General features: G+C 36.7%; 1 protein-coding gene across 12 annotated transcripts in view; it reads right to left on the bottom strand.

Annotated features, from left to right (window-relative positions):
- The window catches only part of MITF (melanocyte inducing transcription factor), a 245,906-nt gene that overhangs the window by 96,002 nt on the left and 131,547 nt on the right, over nucleotides 1–18,357 (bottom strand). Inside the window, exon 1 of one of the 12 annotated variants that reach the window (XM_045832168.1) lies at nucleotides 10,237–10,314. The exons of 10 other annotated variants lie outside the window; for them this stretch is intronic. In XM_045832168.1, the coding sequence (XP_045688124.1) occupies nucleotides 10,237–10,292 (56 nt within the window). In that variant the 5' untranslated portion in view covers nucleotides 10,293–10,314. Of the gene's footprint in view, nucleotides 1–10,236; nucleotides 10,315–18,357 lie in introns of those variants that run through there. One more of the 12 variants, XM_045832169.1, reaches the window with a different exon arrangement.

Below are 18,357 nucleotides of genomic sequence, written 5' to 3'. Positions count from 1 at the left end.
GAGTAATCCATCACAGACAATATTTTGAAAATAAGATGGGAACATAGTGACTGTCTCCAGTATGCTGGTTCTCTTGGAAGTCTTCTGCATCCCAGAAGAACCCTCTTTTTTACAGCACACACATAGACTGAACAATGTTGATGGCCTGCTTATCATTGTAAAACCTTGTATTCATCCACATAATAAAAGCAGCCATTACTGAAAACAACCTATTCACCTGGTAAAGATCTACTAAAAGACAATCAAAACTAAAGTGTACTTTCCTAAATCAAGAAAAAAAGGGCAGGGGTAAGGGGTACTATTTTAAATAAATAAATAAACAACACTCTTAGTATTCAAAGCCTATCAGGTTAAAACATTACCAGAGAGGCTGATCCTTTTGATAAAACCAGGAGCAAACCTTTGTGCTCTAGCAAATGCAGCTGTGGAATAATCGCACTAATTAGCTGCTCAAGAGAAGCCATTAGTTGTGATACTGGCAAAAAATCCTTTGAATTAACAGTAAAGCATTCTTGAGACATTTTAAATTAAAATTATGAGTTACCAACCACATTAAGGCTTCAGACTTCAAAGTCCACAACAATTTCATTTAAAGTATTTACTGAAATATCCAATCAGGAAAAAAAATTAGATCATAGACTTGCATAATGAAAAAACTCCACTTAAGAAAATCTAGCAGAGCTCACTAATTGACATTATTAATAAATCTTCCAAAAATAAAGTGAAAAGGAAGACTGTGGTCACTTCACTGCACACACCTCCTGTGGGATAGTTTTATGTCATTAAGATAACTCCCATATTCTCACCTTCACTTTTGATCTTTTAGTATCCTTTTCTCTTAGAAATAATTGAACCTGCAATTATCACCTTATAGATAAAAATGAAGATATCCACACTTCCAAATGTTAGCAAGACAAATGAGCATAATGTTTTAAACTCATAACTGAGATGAGAACATTACAAGTGACCAAAAAGCTCATTTTTAAAACAAGGACCTGATACATAAGCCACTAATTGTAAACAAGGAAAGCTGCCCAAGTGCATTTAATTTTAAAAGCTAACTGAATTTATCCAGGGCTGAAGAAGCTCAGTCTGTATTAGATAATCCTAATTCCATGAGTCTGATTCCTTTTAATCAGGTTATGTAAAGGTCATTTATTCAACAAATAGTTACTGTTTCCTCTGTGCCAGGTACTGGGACTACTTTGTCTCTAATCTCCCATATTTTAAAGCAATGACCATATAATTTTTAAGAGATGCCTTAAAATTAAGTCAATTATATGATTATCTGACTCTTATCTAGTTCCACGTGGGAAGATATACATCTCACCATAAGAAATCACCTTTTGAAAGCAACTAAAGAGGCAAAAGCTTTTACTGGCACTTATCAGAATCACTGAAGCCAGACACACAGCTTCCCTGAGAACTGGGAACTGCTGAATAGTGACACCAGCAGGACTGATGTCAACTGGGCTCAAATTCTATTGGGTTGGCCAAGAAGTTCGTTTGTTTTTTTCCATAAGATAGCTCTAGTAACACTTAGTTGTCTTTAACTTTACTCAAAACAATTTTGTTAGATTGTCTTGTGACAGCTATCATATCAGCTATCAGCAGCACTTTTAAAAAACATCAAAATTAGTGAATTTTTGTGTAGCCATGTTAACAGTGAAGATGGAAGAAAATACACAACACTTTTGGCATATTGTGTTTTACTATTTCAAGAAAAGTAAAAACAGAACTGAAAGGGAAAAAAAATTGTACAGTGTATGGAGAAAGTGCCGTGACTGATTGAACATGTCAAAAGTGGTTTGCAAAGTTCTGTGCTAGATATTTCTCACTGGTTGATTCTTCACGGTTGGGTAGACCACTTGAAGTTGACAGCAATCAAATCAAGACATTACTGAAAACAATAAACGTGGGAGATAGCCGACATACTCAAAATATCCAAATCTATAAAGTTATTGTGAAAAATTTAAAATTTGTCTTTCATTTTACAGAAAAAACTAAACAGACTTTTTGGCCAACCCAATAGTTCAGTCACGGGTGAGCAGTGATCTTTAAGGAGCCATTACACTTCTCTGAGGCTCTCCAAAATGTTCCTCCCAAAGGTACTGTGTTGAGTGAGTAAATGTTAAAGTGCTCAATCCAGCAGCTGATATATATATGGATACTAAGTAACCACTGGTACCTACCAGGTGGTCATATGCTCCAGGTTACCTGGCATATTCCCAAATTCAAATAGTTCATTCCACTGTCTTCATTAACCACTTAGAAGAATATTAGCAATTCCATTAAATCCATTACCCCACCATCCAAATGATATCTGCCTGACTACTCCTCACCTTTGACACTGATACCAAATCCTTTACTAGGCCTTATGAATGAGTCTCCAGTCTCCCCATCAGGGTCATCCAAGGTAGGAAACTTGTGGTTGGTTGAAACTTGGTCTAGGCTGAAGAAGGAGCTGATAAACTTTTCACTGCATTTCCTCTCTTCATTTCCTCACACAGAATTCAGCTCTGCCACTTACCAATCTATAATTGTGGCCAAGTTAGTACATCTCTGAGCTTTGATTTTTCTTATTTATAGAGAGTGTTTAATGTATCTGTTTGTTGGCATTGTGATGATTAAAATCTATAACAGATGTAAAAAGTTAAGCACAATGACTGAAACGTAGTCTAATAAATAGGAACAGTTCAAAACTTAGTAAAAAATAAAAATTAAATTATGAACATACTACTTTTTTCCTGATGCAGGGAGATGATTTTGTATATGCAAGTTTGGACCATAGCAGATTCATCTTTTAGGGTTTAGGCAATCCATATTTAATTCAGCGAACTTCCCAGTTTTTCAGAGTTGAAGAGAAAAGATTATTTCTCCTGGAATTATCTCATAAATTATAAAAATCCTAGCATTTTTCTCCAGGAAAAATTAACATTCATTACCATCGTTTAGCTGGTAGAGCTCAAAGCCAAGCATTTGCCTACACAAGGGCACAATGTAATTCTGTCCAGGAAAGCACAACAGCTGATGTTCACATCCACAGTGGAGACACAGAAAGGCACAACACTGTTATCTTCATTAAGTACAGATGAGAAAGCTATGTCACAGGTAGGTTAAGCCACAGGAGTTTCCAAATGCACAAGGGTGGCTATCACAAAATCAGCTGAGTACACTGTCTAAAATCAAAATGCCCAGTCTCCATCGCTAGAAATTGATTTCAGTTAAGGTCAGTCCCAGGCATCAATATGTCTACAAAAATTATGCAATTGATTTGGATGCTTGGCCATGTTCTCAAACTAATATTCAAATACCCAAGATCACTCAGCCATTAGTAGGAATTGGGACATGAACCCACATCTCTGAGTCTAGGACCAGAATAGTTTCATCCATGCCTGAGGAAATTCACATTCCATTCCCACCACCAGAAGTATGACAAGAGCTCTGAAGAGTCCTTCCAATACAGTATCAACATGTGGAATGGGATGGAATGGGAGGACAACCCCTGCCAGTAGGCCATAAACCCAGACAGACAAAAACATTGGTCCAGAAATTCCCAGTAGATCTTTCTGGTTACAACTACTTTATCATAACTAAAAGGAATACACAGGCTGAATCTATGGAAACTGCCTCAAAATGGTTAGTTCTGTCAGCTGAAATTCTTAGGAGTCTTTTGAAAGTGCTTCCAAGTACACAAATCACTGAAGTAAGAGCTGGTAAATGGATATGTCTTTTTAAATGACACTCTAACATTTTAGAATGATCAGCACTTCCATTACCTTAATCTTTCCAATCAAGAAATCACTTTGTAAATGTAAGGATGACTTTTTCACCATGTAGAGTGGAAGCAAGTACCAATAAGAACAGATTGAAATTGAAATAAGAAAGGAAGACATTATCACTTGTACTTAAAATAGCTGAGAATATAACCTGTATAAATGTGAAAGTACCACATTTCAGAGATTGGCTTCAAAAATTGAGATCTTCTGGACTTTTGTCACTGCCAACCTTGTGTTTTAACGGTCAAAAGAAAAAAAAGGAAACCTGTCAAAATTCCTGCATTTTCCAACATTACCAGGTCAAACAATAAATACTACAAGTTTCTGGTGCAGAGAAATTAAAATACCTCGCAAAGTGTAGCCAGTTTTTATCCTCTTCTTTCCTTCAAAAAAAAAATATTTGAATGCCTTCCAAAGGCCAGGTTCTGCTGGAGGGATGTCACAGTGTCCAAAGTGGACAATATCCCTGTGCCTTTCATTACACAAAAGGAGGAAAACATACTCAAAAGTAAGAACTACCAAAGATATATAAGTTAAAATCTGAAATCTGTATTTTTCAACAACTGAACCCCAAATCACTGATAAAAATTGGAAGGTTATTCCTTGCCCTGACTGGTGGTTCATTTGGTTGGAGCATCATCCTGTACACCAAAAGGCTGTGGGTTCAATCCCCAGTCAGGGCACATACCTAGGTTGCAGGTTCATTCACCAATTGGAGCACATACGGGAGGCAAGCAATTAATATTTCTTTATGATATCAATGTTTCTCTGTGTATCTCCCTTCCTCTCTCTCTAAAATCAATAAACACATCATCTGGTGAGAATTAACATAAAAGATTATATTCCTTATGCTGGACATTCAGTAGTTACCATTAAGAGTAAACTCAATAACTGACTAGACCAAAATCAAGAGAATCTTAATAATGATCCCAATACACCAATATGCTTCAAAAAAGAGTACAAAAGCCCTGGCTGGCGTAGCTCAGTGGATTGAGCGCGGGCTGGGAACCAAAGTGTCCCAGGTTCGATTCCCAGCCAGGGTACATTCCTGGGTTGCAGGCCATAAACCCCAGCAATCGCACATCGATGTTTCTCTCTCTCTCTCTCTCTATCACCCTCCCTTCCCTCTCTAAAAATAAATAAATAAAATATTAAAAAAAAAAAGAGTACAAAAGAATATCCTGAGGCACAGGAAGAAAAAATTAGAATATTATAGGTACATATATTTTATACATCATTTTTTATTTTCTATATTTTTGTACATGTTATTTATATAATGTTAGTACAGTGGCACATATACACAATTTATAAAATAAAATAAAAATATGTTGAGACAGTTTGCTAGAAAAAAAATTCTTTAGGAGTAATGACCAATAATTTTTAAGAGACCTCAGTAGTATATAATGTTTTTCCAGGTAATTTTCATCATCAGATTTTGTTTATGTTGTTTATTTATACCACTCCCAAAGGGTTTCTCATTCCTATACACTCCAACTAAGGAGAATGTCACTCTCTTATAAAAAAATATTTTCAACTACAGATGTGAAGATGCCATTTTCTCACTTAATGTCCACACTGATTTACATTTTTCACAGATGCCACTATGGGATGGCACACTCTTAGTACTCAATTCCCTTCAAGAAACTGTCTCTGAGAGTCACACCATCAAATGGTTCTAAAGCAAATGAAGTTGAGGTGCCCCACATTCAAGCTTTCTGTCTTTCATATCAAGCTTCCTTCTACTAGACTGCACTGTAGATTTGTTGCTTACTCTGTCCCACCTTGGAATCCCATTCACACCTAACTGCCATGTTTTGTTTTGTTTTGTTTTGTTTTAAGATTTTTAGAGAGGGAAGGAAGGGAGAAAGAGAGAGAGAGAGAAACATCAATGTGCGGTCGCTGGGGGTCATGGCCTGCAACCCAGGCATGTACCCTGACTGGGAATCGAACCTGTGACACTTTGCTTCACAGCCCACGCTCAATCCACTGAGCTATGCCAGCCAGACATGCCATGTTTTAAAGGGATCTGAAAAACTCATCCTCTCTGAGATGTATGTAATTAATATACTCCACCTAGAGAATTTTAAAAGGAAGGACTTTTTAATGCAAAACTCTTGACAATCTAATAACAGAATTCAGACGTCAGTGTGAAATAATTGCAAAGATCTTTTTAAAGACAGAAAGCCCTTCCATTCTTACTCAAATGATTTCACATGCACAGGGTATGCTCTTTATATTTGTCTAGGCAACATCATAACACAGAAAATGTAAAAACTTTGCACTATCATTCTTAACAACTACCACATGTCTACTAAGTTTGTAATACTGAGTGGAAATCAAGACAAAAGTGCAAACTGTGGTGTCAGGAGAAGTCTATGAGTGTACCTTTCATGGTATAGGAGGCAGTCTTACAAATAGTAATGATTTATGGTGGTCATGTGTTTTTTTTTAATTTATTTTAAAATTAAATAAATTATTTACTTTACTTAATCTTTACTTAATCTTTATTGTATTTTTCCACTGCTATTTAGTACCTTTATACTTCCCTCCCCCAGCAATCACCATATTGTTGTCCACATCCATGAATCCTTTTTCCTTTCTGCTCAATCCCTCAAACCCCTAACCCTTACCCTGCTGAACGCCCCCCACTCCCGCTTAGCTGTTATCCTGTTCTCCATCTATTTTAGCCTTTGTTTTAGCCTTTGTGACATTATGGATGGACCTGGAGAACATTATGCTAAGTGAAATAAGCCAGTCAGAGAAAGATAAATATCAAGTGATTTCACTCATATGTGGTTACAAGTTATTTATTCCTGTCAAGGATTCTGTCCCACTTCTTTGGTAAAATACCCTGATTTAAATTTGAAGAACCAGCCTCCTCACTTTCAGTTCATGAGGTTATGGTGGTGCTACTAACTCCAGACATAGAAACACAACCCAGGCTGGCCATTTACATCAAACTGGCTTGTGCCACAAGATGGTCCAATAAGTCAGACCTACACCTTTGACTAAAATTATTAGGGTAAAATAAACCTCTTTATACTAAGGTTTGGAAAGATGGTGGAAAGTAAATATGGAACTTTCTAGGCCTATCTGGGGGAAAAAAAGCCAAACTAGATGAAAAAGCAATGTGACTTGAAAGAGGAAACAGAACTGGGAAGAAGGAAGAACAAAGAAGGAGCCAATGTTTGGATAACAGTGAACACCTGAATCAAACCATCCCTGACACCTTGATAACCTTCCATGTCAAATATTGATTTACAAGGGCTCCACTTTTGCTTAAGCCAGTTTGATGTACTCTGGTACAACACATACAGTTTTTTGTGGCATTCTAGAAAATAACAGTTATTTTGAAAAAACAATTATCCAAGTTTCAGCTACAACTTAACCAATCTAGTATCCATTCCCCTATTTTCTCCTTCTTTGGACAGGTATACTGCTACCTACAATATTTCCTTCCCCAGCTTTCCAGGAACTAGACTGGATTCACGCCTAAGTTTTGCCAATGAGATTTAAGCAGAAATGTCATGTGGTACTTACAAGAATTCTCCTTAAAGAGATACATTGTTCTTTAAAATTTCTGATGTACATGTCCCCTGGAATTTGGCTGTAATGGCAGGGGCTCTAGCAGCTCTTTTGGACCATCAGGATAAGATGAGCCCCAACTCCCACCCCTAACTTAAAGATGGAGCTGGAATATATCTGGTTCTTCATGAAGACAGGAATTCCTGTTTTATTTATGTATAGATTCCCCAGCACAGAGAAGAATAGCTGACACATAATAAGATGTGTTCAATGAGATAATTATCTGTTCAATGAGTAAATTTGGTGTCTCTATACTAACAAATACCCTACCTCATAAAATTGGGTAATACTAGAACCTTAGGGTTGGAAGTCCTTTACGCAAACCCTTTCTTAAATCATTCAGTGACAAAGATACATTTTTCCAACATGATTTGAGCTCTAAAGACATACTGTATTTCCTTAATTCTAAGACAAATTTTCCCTTCACATTATCCAAGTCAGAATAGATCTTATAATCAATGTACATGTTTAATAGAATTTTCCCCTCCCCCAAACAGTTGCCTTATAATCAATAGTAAATTGGACATAGGGAAATACACTTGACAGGCACATACCGTAGCGCACTGGACTATTTCTGGTCCCTCAAAAGCTGAAATGAATTATACTTTGGGTAATTCAGAAATATGGGCTTGGAAGAAATATCAATTCATTCAGTGTCCTAAGTGAAGATCCACTGAACATAACCAAAAAAAAGCACAAACCCTGAAGCCAGAACACCTAGGCTGAAATCCTTTTTTAGCTCTATTACTTTACTTACTCAAACCTCAATTTCCTCATTTATAAAATGGAAGCAAAAAAAAGTACCCTTGCCACAGAGTGCTTATGCGAATTAAATGTGTTAATAAATGGTGGTTGACACACCACGTAAACAATAGTGAAAGTTTGACTAGGGTTTCTTCTCCACTGTGTTTTAATTCCTGCACTGCCACCCTCTGAGTACCTTAGCATCTCATGACTAGTGAAAACTGAACTTATTTCTTAGGAAGCCAAAATATTAGAATGTTGCTTTGGTGTTCCTTTACTTTCCTAGAGAAAAATACAAGAGAAACAATTAACTCACAGTGTAACTCCCTAAAATAACAGGACCAAAGAAGTTAATGGGCAACAGCTCAGTGAACAAGTTTTGCCAAAACTATGGGCTAAGAATTTCATTCTGACAGTTTGTAGGGGAAGTATGCTCCTGTGGCAAGTATCTTAGTTGACTGGAACAAACCATTCAAAATTCAAAAAACTTCAAAATAATTAAGCAAAAGTAGTTAAAATTAAGAGTTAATTTGGGTGTACATTGAAGGGTGACAGCACTACTTTTCTTATGCTGCATTAGAATGACATGTTTTAGCCATTCATGACATCCATTAATTTGTTTAAAATTAATATTTTAAAACTTACTAAGTTATGGAGGACATTCTTATGGACTATGAATCACTAGGGGCAGCTATCATCTCATGATTACCTGACTTACAAAGGAGAAATTTAAACATTTCTAGCATGATGACATTTTTAATCCATGACTACATATATTTTGTTCATAAAAATGCTCTATCATTTTAGAGAGGTAAGTATCACATTTTTCAGACTATAAGATGCACTCCCCCTGAACCAAATTTGGGAGGAATAATGGTTGTTAATGCTGCTGTTGAGTTCTGTTTACATTTACACTGGTGAAATATTATGTTATTAAATATTTTACTACATTTTTTGCTTCAAAATTTTTTTCCTATTTTCCTCCTCTAAAACCTAGGTGTATCTTATGGTCCGAAAAATACGGTAATTAAACTGCTTCAGTGACATGCAGAATGAAAAAAAATCTATAAAAGCAAATTCGATACAGGCAAACATAGCACAAGAAATTAGAAATCATTTTAAAAGCTTCTATAAGACTTTTTAAAGTTATATCTACTAAACATTATGAACTGTAATAACCATACTTAAATTTGTGGGAACTTTTTTCTTAAGAATGAGATTCTCAAAATAGTTCAGCTACATTTAGTATTTTCCCATTATTCTTGCCATCTTCAAACACACCTTCACAAGCTGCTGAACATAATGCTCTTCTGATTCAACGAGAACCTCTCTCATGACCCAGGAATGTTCAGTAAATAATTATTAAGCTCCAGAGGTGGCTTTTGCATAAGTTGATTTGCTGGAATGCCTATTCACTTAGGGACACAGCTTTTAGCATTGTTTTCAAATCTTATCACCTAACACTGAAAGTAAATGTTATAGGAGGTACAGAGGAGTTATCGTCCATTCTCCATTCATCATTTCTCCATTTTAGTATGTCTCTGAAACTGACTATTCCAAACTTGTTCTACATGTATATGCCAGGCAGATGATTCTGATGTTCCTCTCAAAGAGAAAAATTCAATACATAGAAATGAAAAGGAGATGTTTATTAACGCAACCATCACTATTCCACAGTCAGGAATAAAAGAGAAGCAGCAAAACACCAAAGTGTCTGCAATGGGACAGTTTTGACAAATGTTATCGTCACACACACTCTTTTTCCTGAAGAAAATCCATTTTCAATTCATAACAAAGCTGAACTGCAGTCTACCTTGTAATCATAAATCAAGCAGTTCTCAGAATTTTCCAAGCAGTTATTTTTTGGCTTTATTAATTTAAGACCAACATTCTGGTTTTTGTTTTTGTTTTTTTTAAGGCAAAGTTAAGAGGCTAGCATTTCAATTCCCTCACAAATTCACTGTTCTCCTTGTCATATCCACAATAGCTCAAGCCGATTAAAGCCACAATCACAAAGTAACAATTCCAGTATTTTTAACTCCCAATAAAACCTTCCCTTTCTCTGGCCTCCCCCTTAAATGCCTGTTAAGTGGTCCCAGGATTATTTCCAGAATAAGACTTCACTTACAGATACAAGCTTTCAAAGGCGCAGGGCATGAACATCTGAACTCTCAGCGCCTCCATCTTTTTCCTGTAAGGTGTTCTGCAAGCCCTTGGCCAAGAATGAAAGTCAAAGTTAGTTCTGGCACTGGCTGTGTCACTAGGGGTGGCTCTTGATAAGGCCCTGGAAACTCCAATCCAAACACAGCTCCTGCTAGAAAGGTGCCTGGTGTCTGTCTGCAACAGCAGACCTGTTTAATCCAGTACCTAGTGTACCTGCAGGACAAAAATGCTGCCTCACACTGCAAAGGAGCTGTGCAAGGACCCAGGCACCAGCAGAGATAGTCAGGCAAGCACTGTGGATACTCACTTAGCCCTTCCCAGTACATGTAATGGGTAAGTCTTATGGTACCTAAGCCTTCTTTTAGAACTTGAGAGATAATTTTACATACTAGTGAATTTTTAACACTTAATAGAGTTACAGAATCAAAGAGGGTTGTGGGGTTGCTTGTGCCCCTTCTCATTTGAGGGGATCTCAGGCATCAGTTCATCACACACCTCTTGCAGCTTTGCATGCATGAACAGGTATAACTTAAGCTACAGCTTGATAAATTGTACATGCTCTCCTGCTGACAGGCTACAGATCCAGACAGCATTCCTTACCCTCGTAACTCAAGAATACAAGGAGGGCTGTCCTTGCCCAGTCCCAGTGGGAGTCAAGGGGAAGCTCCTTCATATTGTGGTTACCACCTTTTAGGATGTAACACATTTTTAGGCCATAAATCAGTGCATTCTTAGACTGTCATCCAATTAAATTCTGAACACACTAGTGTACAAGAAGAAAAAAGAACCCCAAAATGCATGCCCTTAAAAGACACTAAAATTCTGACATGAAAATATCAATATTATCAAATATTGAGGCAGGTTCTACAGACTCAGCTTACCAAAGATATCCTGCAGAGTTATGAAAATATGTATCGTTCTCCCTACACACAATACAAAGGTCAGAACAAAGTCATCTGACACTGACTAGCTGTATACCCTAAGCAAGTTACTTCACCTCTCTATGCCTAATGGTTTGTCTCTAACATAAATGGCTGGAAAACAATGTAATCTCTATAAGCTATAATCAATCTCAAATTCCATAATATAATGAAATCATCTTTTTTAAACTCCCTTTGATAAGAGGAAACATCCATCCAGGAGTCTCAGATGAGCTATTTCTAGCTCTTTTTATTTTGTTCATTTTTTCACTCATTCATTCTTTGGTTTAATATAAATTTATGAAACACCTACTATGTCCCAGGCACTGTATAAATTCTAGGAGTTTAAAGTGTAGTGGGATGCACATATTAAACAATCATACAAATATACAGTGATACATGTGATACTTGCTATATGGAGCTCGAAAAGCTTAAAATGTAAGGGTCAGAAAAGGCTTCCCTTAAGGCAGGACCTCTGGGCTGAGATCTGAGTCAGGGTAGCAGTTGGAGGGTACAAGGGAGGGTTGCATGGAAGAAGAGTTTTCTGAACAGTGGTGGGAAGTTAGAAGGCAGTGCCATGGTGGCTGAAGGGCACAGAGTGAGGAGAAAGTGTGGTATCCGTGAGGTCAAAGCTGTGATGGACCCAGACCAGGTAGGATCTGGTAGGCCAACAATAGGTCGTTGGTTTGGATTTAAGATGACCAAGAACCACTGGGAGGTTGTAAACAGGAGAGCAATGGGCTCAGATTTGACTTTTCAGAAAGGTCCCTCTGGGTCCTATACTGAGAACCAACTGTATAAGGGGAAAAACTGGCCACTGCAAGTCCTGGTAGGAGGCAGTGAGAGATCATGGGAGGAGGGGCCAAGAGGAAAGATGGGGTGGACAGAAGTAGGCAGATTACTGTAAAATTAAAGACCAATAAGTAAAAAGAATGGAGATGGGGAGAGGTAATCAGATACGATAATTGTATTTGTTAATCACAGTTATTGAGCACTTCCTACATGACACATATTTGCTGGACACTGGGGTACAAGATGACTCAGATGTTACACTATTGCCCTTACAAGCCTCGCGGACTCTCCTTCTCCTGCCTCTAGCACAGTAGGGCAGAAAAATTCACAACACAGGCTCTGGTGTCAACTCATCCAGGTGGAAATCCCACCACTTACTAATTCTGTGACCTTGTACAAATTACTGAACTTTCTGTACCCCAGTTTCTTCACCTGTGAAAGGAAAAGGCTAAGTAGCTGTCCCACAGATTCTTGTTAGAAATGAAGAAAATAATGTGTGATGTGTCTGGCATAGTCTCTGACACACAAGAAAGCTAAATTAAAAAATAGCTCTTAAGATTATGATTGTAGTTAGATCTACTATCCTGGATTCACCTTTACCAGAAATAGAGCAAATAAGAGATCAAGAAAAATAGAAAAGGCAGGAAATTACCACATCAGGACTTTTAGGTGATTATTTTTCTTAAAGATTTTATTTATTTATTTTTAGAGAGGGAAGGGAGGGAGAAAGAGAGAGAGAGAGAAACATCAATGTGCGGTTGCTGGGGGTCATGGCCTGCAACCCAGGCATGTACCCTGACTGGGAATCGAACCTGTGACACTTTGGTTCACAGCCGACACTCAATCCACTGAGCTACGCCAGCCAGGCTTAGGTGATTATTTTTAAAAAGCCAAGCTGGACTCTCCTACCTTGGGTACTATTTGTAACTGCATAAAGTTACAAAGTACCCAGATACATTTCAGAACTGAAACTCTGTTTATTACATGCTTACACATAGGAAGAATCTGTACCCTGCATGAGCTCTCAAAGGTAGACCATGAAACCACTGGCATGAATTCCAGGCCTTCCAAGAGGGTCATATTACGGTGTCAAATGTCCTCAGGCATGATCAGACAACAACATCACCTGGCTTTTTATCCTAAACAATCCAACACCCAAGAAAGCTATTGATCGATCATTTATATAGTGTATAAATAAAATTACTTTTAAGGGGCATGTGTTCAAGTTATTAATGGTGTTTTAGAAAGATCTATATTACATCAATGCTCTTCAAGAATCTTCTTGGACACAGCAATGAATGAACTAATGCTTGACTTAAATGTGACATCTGAAAAATTCATAAACTATTACATAAATATCCCCAATACTAAAATACTGGTCATCAAGTAATAGCAGCCCATTATTTAACAAATGTCTTCTAATCAGCAGAGTCCATATCAGTTCAGTTTACCACTGTATCCCCAGAACATAGTGGAATAAACAGTCCATGATTGGTGTTTAATAAGTATCTTTGAAGTGAAATCTAAAATGGGTAAGCAATTCTCTAGTGCAGATTTGTACAATCCAGATGAATATCCTAAATGCGCACACAAATGTATATTTGTATATACATATGCACACATACACACACCCCTATGTAAATACACAAACCCTAAATTTAAACAAAGATATGATAGTGAAGAAAAGATCTTAAAAAATGAAATAGTGAATGCAAAGTAAAAATATTATGTGTACTTTAATGCATTTCAAATCTTAATTACTACTCTTTGCCCCAAATTCCAGCAATCAAATGGACTCATGAGAATTTTTACTGACCTTTTCAAAGATGACCTTGACTAAAATGAGACTTAAAACTGTCAACTATCCTAGAGAAAGTGAACTTTTTCTTTGGATACTAAATTTGGGCCTCAGAATCCTTTTGGAAGGAAAAATTAAATCACTGTATTGAATGAACTAGAGAAAAGGTAAGAGGCTTTACTTGTTATCCTATCCAAACCTCTGCTGAAGAAAAGTAGAAACACTGCTTTATCACAGTCAGAATGTTTATTATTTTATTTGGGTATCAAATGTTTTATTGCCCCCAAAGCACACAGTTTTCGTACATCTTTTCTTTTGACAGTCATTGCTCTTTTCAATGAATTCACTCTTCTACTCACCACACTCACAACAGTTAACATCTCAGGCTTATTATGTACCCAGCACTATACTGACCCTGAACCAGCTCCACTGTACTACTGATGAAGTATCTGCCCAGGTTTCATGTTTCATTGTGATCCCAGCCAATGGCTCTCAAACTTGTATTCTTATCAGAAGCATGTGGGGACCTTTCTCCCCAAGCCACCCCTTTAATATCAACTCAAGAACACTTAAAAGCATAAATGTCAGGGATCTCTCCTGAAGTAAACAACTGAATGAAATTCCCCAGGGGTATGGATTGGAATTCTGCATTTTCTCAAAGATTCTCATAAAATTCTAATGTAAAGTCAGACCTTGGGAACCAGTAATATATAATAAAAATATTATAATGTATATAATTATATACATTTTATGTTGATTATCTGATAATAGCAGGAAAACACCCAAGAATGTAAGCTCCCTTTATTTGTAGAATACATAAATCTTTACTTGTACAGTTTAATTCATTAAAGTGTCCACTTGGAATTACTATGGACGAACTTTAAATGTTCACTGAAAGTCTTACTATGAAGAAATTAAGAGAGTACTATGCAAGTGGGTAGAAACCCCAAGTACCCTCAAGAATACCAAACACACCTCCCTTCTCCCCACAGGTCATTGAGCTAACATTCTGGAAAATGTAAGATGCCTCAAACATTTATGACTCATCAGCATGTGAGAGACACTGTTCTCAGTGCTATGGGGAAGACACAAGTGAAGGTACAAGAGAATAAGCTTTGGATGGGCTTGCATCAGAGAACCCAACTCACAAAACATAGCCCTATCACCTGTGGAAAGAGCGGGAAAGGACCAATGCCAGCTCTAAGGACTCCTTCCCATGCCAGCTCCCTTCATTTTTCAGGTGAAGACTTACAGGTTTGCACTTCTTCCCCAGGGAGGTCTTCTCTGCCCATCTTCTCTGAAGCAGAAACACCTGCTTCTGTTTTGTGCCCTCCCAGCAAATGTTTGTTTCTTTCTTTCTTGGCACTGAATCCAACTTGTCATCATTTTATTTGTTTAATTGCCTTTTATCCTTGAGGTCAGGATCTTTTGTTACTTATTTTATTATCAGTGCCTGACATATAGTAAGTGCTCAATAAATATTTTCTGGAAGGAAGGATGAAAGAAAGGGAGAGAGGGAGGGAAGGAAAAGATCAGGTAAGGAAGGACCTATCAATTATAATTTGGGGGTGACAATTAATTAGGAAGGAATCAACAGGCATAAATGGGACTCACAATTATATACTCTCTGGAGCCTTTTGGTTGCAGAACACAACTAACTTTCCACAGCGGTGACTGAAGGAAATTTTTAATAACTTCCTACCTATCTGCAGAAGTAGCTGTTCAATACCACTCAATCAATCACCTTTATCTCTTCTATCCTATTTCTATTTTTTTCTACTACCAAGAACAAATCTCCCAATAACAATGATGGTACAGAATCTTCTGAAAGACTGCTGATTGCAGTTTGCACAAAAAGATGCCCCTTAAGGGTGAAAAGGAAAATGGAGATAAGACCAATACGAGCTCAGGTAAGCCTGATTAATGCTCATGAGACATTACTAAAGAACTGTTCAGAACCAAAGGAAAAAAATTTAAAAACTGTTTAGAAAAATGTATCCTGAGAATACAAATGTAAGCTACAAAGGGACATCTCAAATTCCATCTGAAGTAAATTTTTAAGCAATTGAAGGGAGAAATACAAGAAATCATAGTTTGGCCTTTCATTTAATATAATAATCAATATAACAGATTAATTTCCTATCTTGAGCTGTCTGGTATTCTCTCTCTTAGGGTTCACTTCAAAAGAAATATTTGTTCCTGCATTAAAGGCAATTTGGGCCTGGCTGGCGTAGCTCAGTGGATTGAGCGCGGGCTGCAAACCAAAGTGTCGCAGGTTCAACTCCCAGTCAGGGCACATGCCTGGGTTTCAGGCCACAGCCCCCAGCAACCGCACATTGATGTTTCTCTCTCTCTCTCTCTCTTTCTCCCTCCCTTCCCTCTCTAAAAATAATAAAATCTTTTTTTTAAAAAAAGGCAATTTGGAAGCTGTTTCTTATCTGTAAATGGCAACAAGTTATTTGCAATAAACAGACCACAATGTACAATATAAACCAAATTCATGAGACGCCACAAGGTTGGAGAGGGAAACACTGAGGAGATTATGCCACTTTGAAGGTATTTCTTCAAATGACAAATTTAGTAAAACTTTTCTTCTCTAAATAAATAAATGGGGGAAAACGATGCTGCTGCCATTGTGGAGGGCCAAAGTTACTCACAATAAATAAAATCTTCTACTTCAGGACTTTAAAATTATAGTGTTTTTCTCCCCATTTAGTGAGAGTTTAGTGGTTATCTCCTAACTTATTTAAAAATAAAAATGTGGACCTCTCTTTCACTGTAGTGCCTTTCTAAAAGTAATTAAAGATTGAAGAGCAAATAAGCATATACGATCTCTCTGCTACCCTTAAGGGTGTTGAATATTGAAGTAAGAGTGTATACCACTGTCATCATCATCCAAGACATCCATTTCTTTCTTTCTTCTTCCAAGCATGAGTCAAGATATTAAAATATATTAAAGCAACATGATAGCTGGGGAATCTGTACTAGGGTACTCATTGGTACTTTCCTGGGAGAGAGGAAAAACCAAACCTTTTACATTGGTGAAATATTATGCTATTTATGTTATTAAATATTTTACCGCATTCTTTGCTTCAAATTTTTTTTTCCTGTTTTCCTCCTCTAAAACCTACGTGTGTCTTATGGTCCAAAAATATGGTAATAGATTAATGTGATGAAATGAGGTAAGTTATGAAAAGTTCTGAAAATAATAGCACTGAATTAATGTTGTTCAAGGAGCAAGGACTCTGTTTCAAAATATTCTAGGGAATGAAAAGTCAGCCTTGATAGACTCAAAGAATTTCAAGTTGTAGGACAAATGAAAGTTATTTTTTGGAAGGAATGGTGAAGATGCTTTTGAAACTTGGTATCTGAAAAGACAGTATGAACTTAAAATACATATAAACTCAGAAAAGGTCTAGTGAAACATTTAAATCCATAATGAATAACTAAAAACTAAAGATGGTAGTGATCTGTAACTTCTCATAGTGGGTAACTATGTCTTTTCAATGGTTGTGTTAGCTACAGACAAAAAATTCTAGCCCAGGGAACATTCTCTTCTCATTCAGTGTTATCAATTATGTTTTTGACTTGTATTTTTACTACATAAACACATACTGAAGTCAACCAGGAAATCATGTATTTAAAAGCAGAACTATAACTAGTCTGTGTTCAATAGATCTTGATGTAAGTTTGTGTTAACAAATTTCCTAAACTTCTAAAGCATCTCAATACTCACTCATATACTAATAACAGACATCCTGTTTCAGTTATGCTAAGCTGATAGGATTTAAAATGAGAAAAATTATATTTGCACAGAAATACTTCCTGTTAATTAAACCAATCAATCATCTGTGTTTCATTTACACTCAAGGGTGTCTTACCTATAATCTAAGTGTATATTTATGTTGATAGTAAAACATCAGGTATAACAGGCAAAGATTGTACAGTAGATGCAGATAATAATAACCATTCCCATTCAAGCTTACCTTGCTCCTTATTTCAAATAGCACTGGTTCATTTTTAAAATATATGGACAAAATGATGAGTAAAGGAAAAAATCAAAATATTCTTATTAAAACTCATTCATTCAACAAATATTTATTGAAACTTACTGTGTCCCAGGCACTGTTCAATATGCTTACACCTCAGTGATATATCATGGATCTTAGACTATTAAGAGAGAAATCTCATGGAGTAACTCTGAATGTTCAAATATTCATTAATTTAAACTGACAATCTGGAAATTACATGAATTTGTAACTTTTAAGCACCATCCACAATGATATGTCCATTAATGAGGATGTTTGGTTTCTATGTTGGACAACCTATTTCTAGTTCTTAGTGTGACAAGCAAAAATCTTGAAAAAGTGAAATCATGTTTCTGCCTCATTAAACAAACAAACAAACAAACAAACGGAGAAGGGAACAGAGAATTCATCATATCACACTGATAACTGTACCTCATATGGGCAAATCACATCTTGTGTTTATTTAATCTCTTTTCATTTAAAAAGAGAAACTGAGGGACAGGGAGTGAGGTGGGTAATTTGCCCAATGTCAAGATGTTAATGAGCTG

The sequence above is a fragment of the Phyllostomus hastatus genome, unplaced genomic scaffold (genome assembly GCF_019186645.2).
Source record: "Phyllostomus hastatus isolate PE091 unplaced genomic scaffold, TTU_PhHast_1.1 phas_contig_16, whole genome shotgun sequence".
Classification (NCBI taxonomy): Eukaryota; Metazoa; Chordata; class Mammalia; order Chiroptera; family Phyllostomidae; genus Phyllostomus; species Phyllostomus hastatus.
The sequence above is the reverse complement of the archived record's forward strand: the minus strand, read 5'-3'. Positions and strand labels throughout refer to the sequence as shown.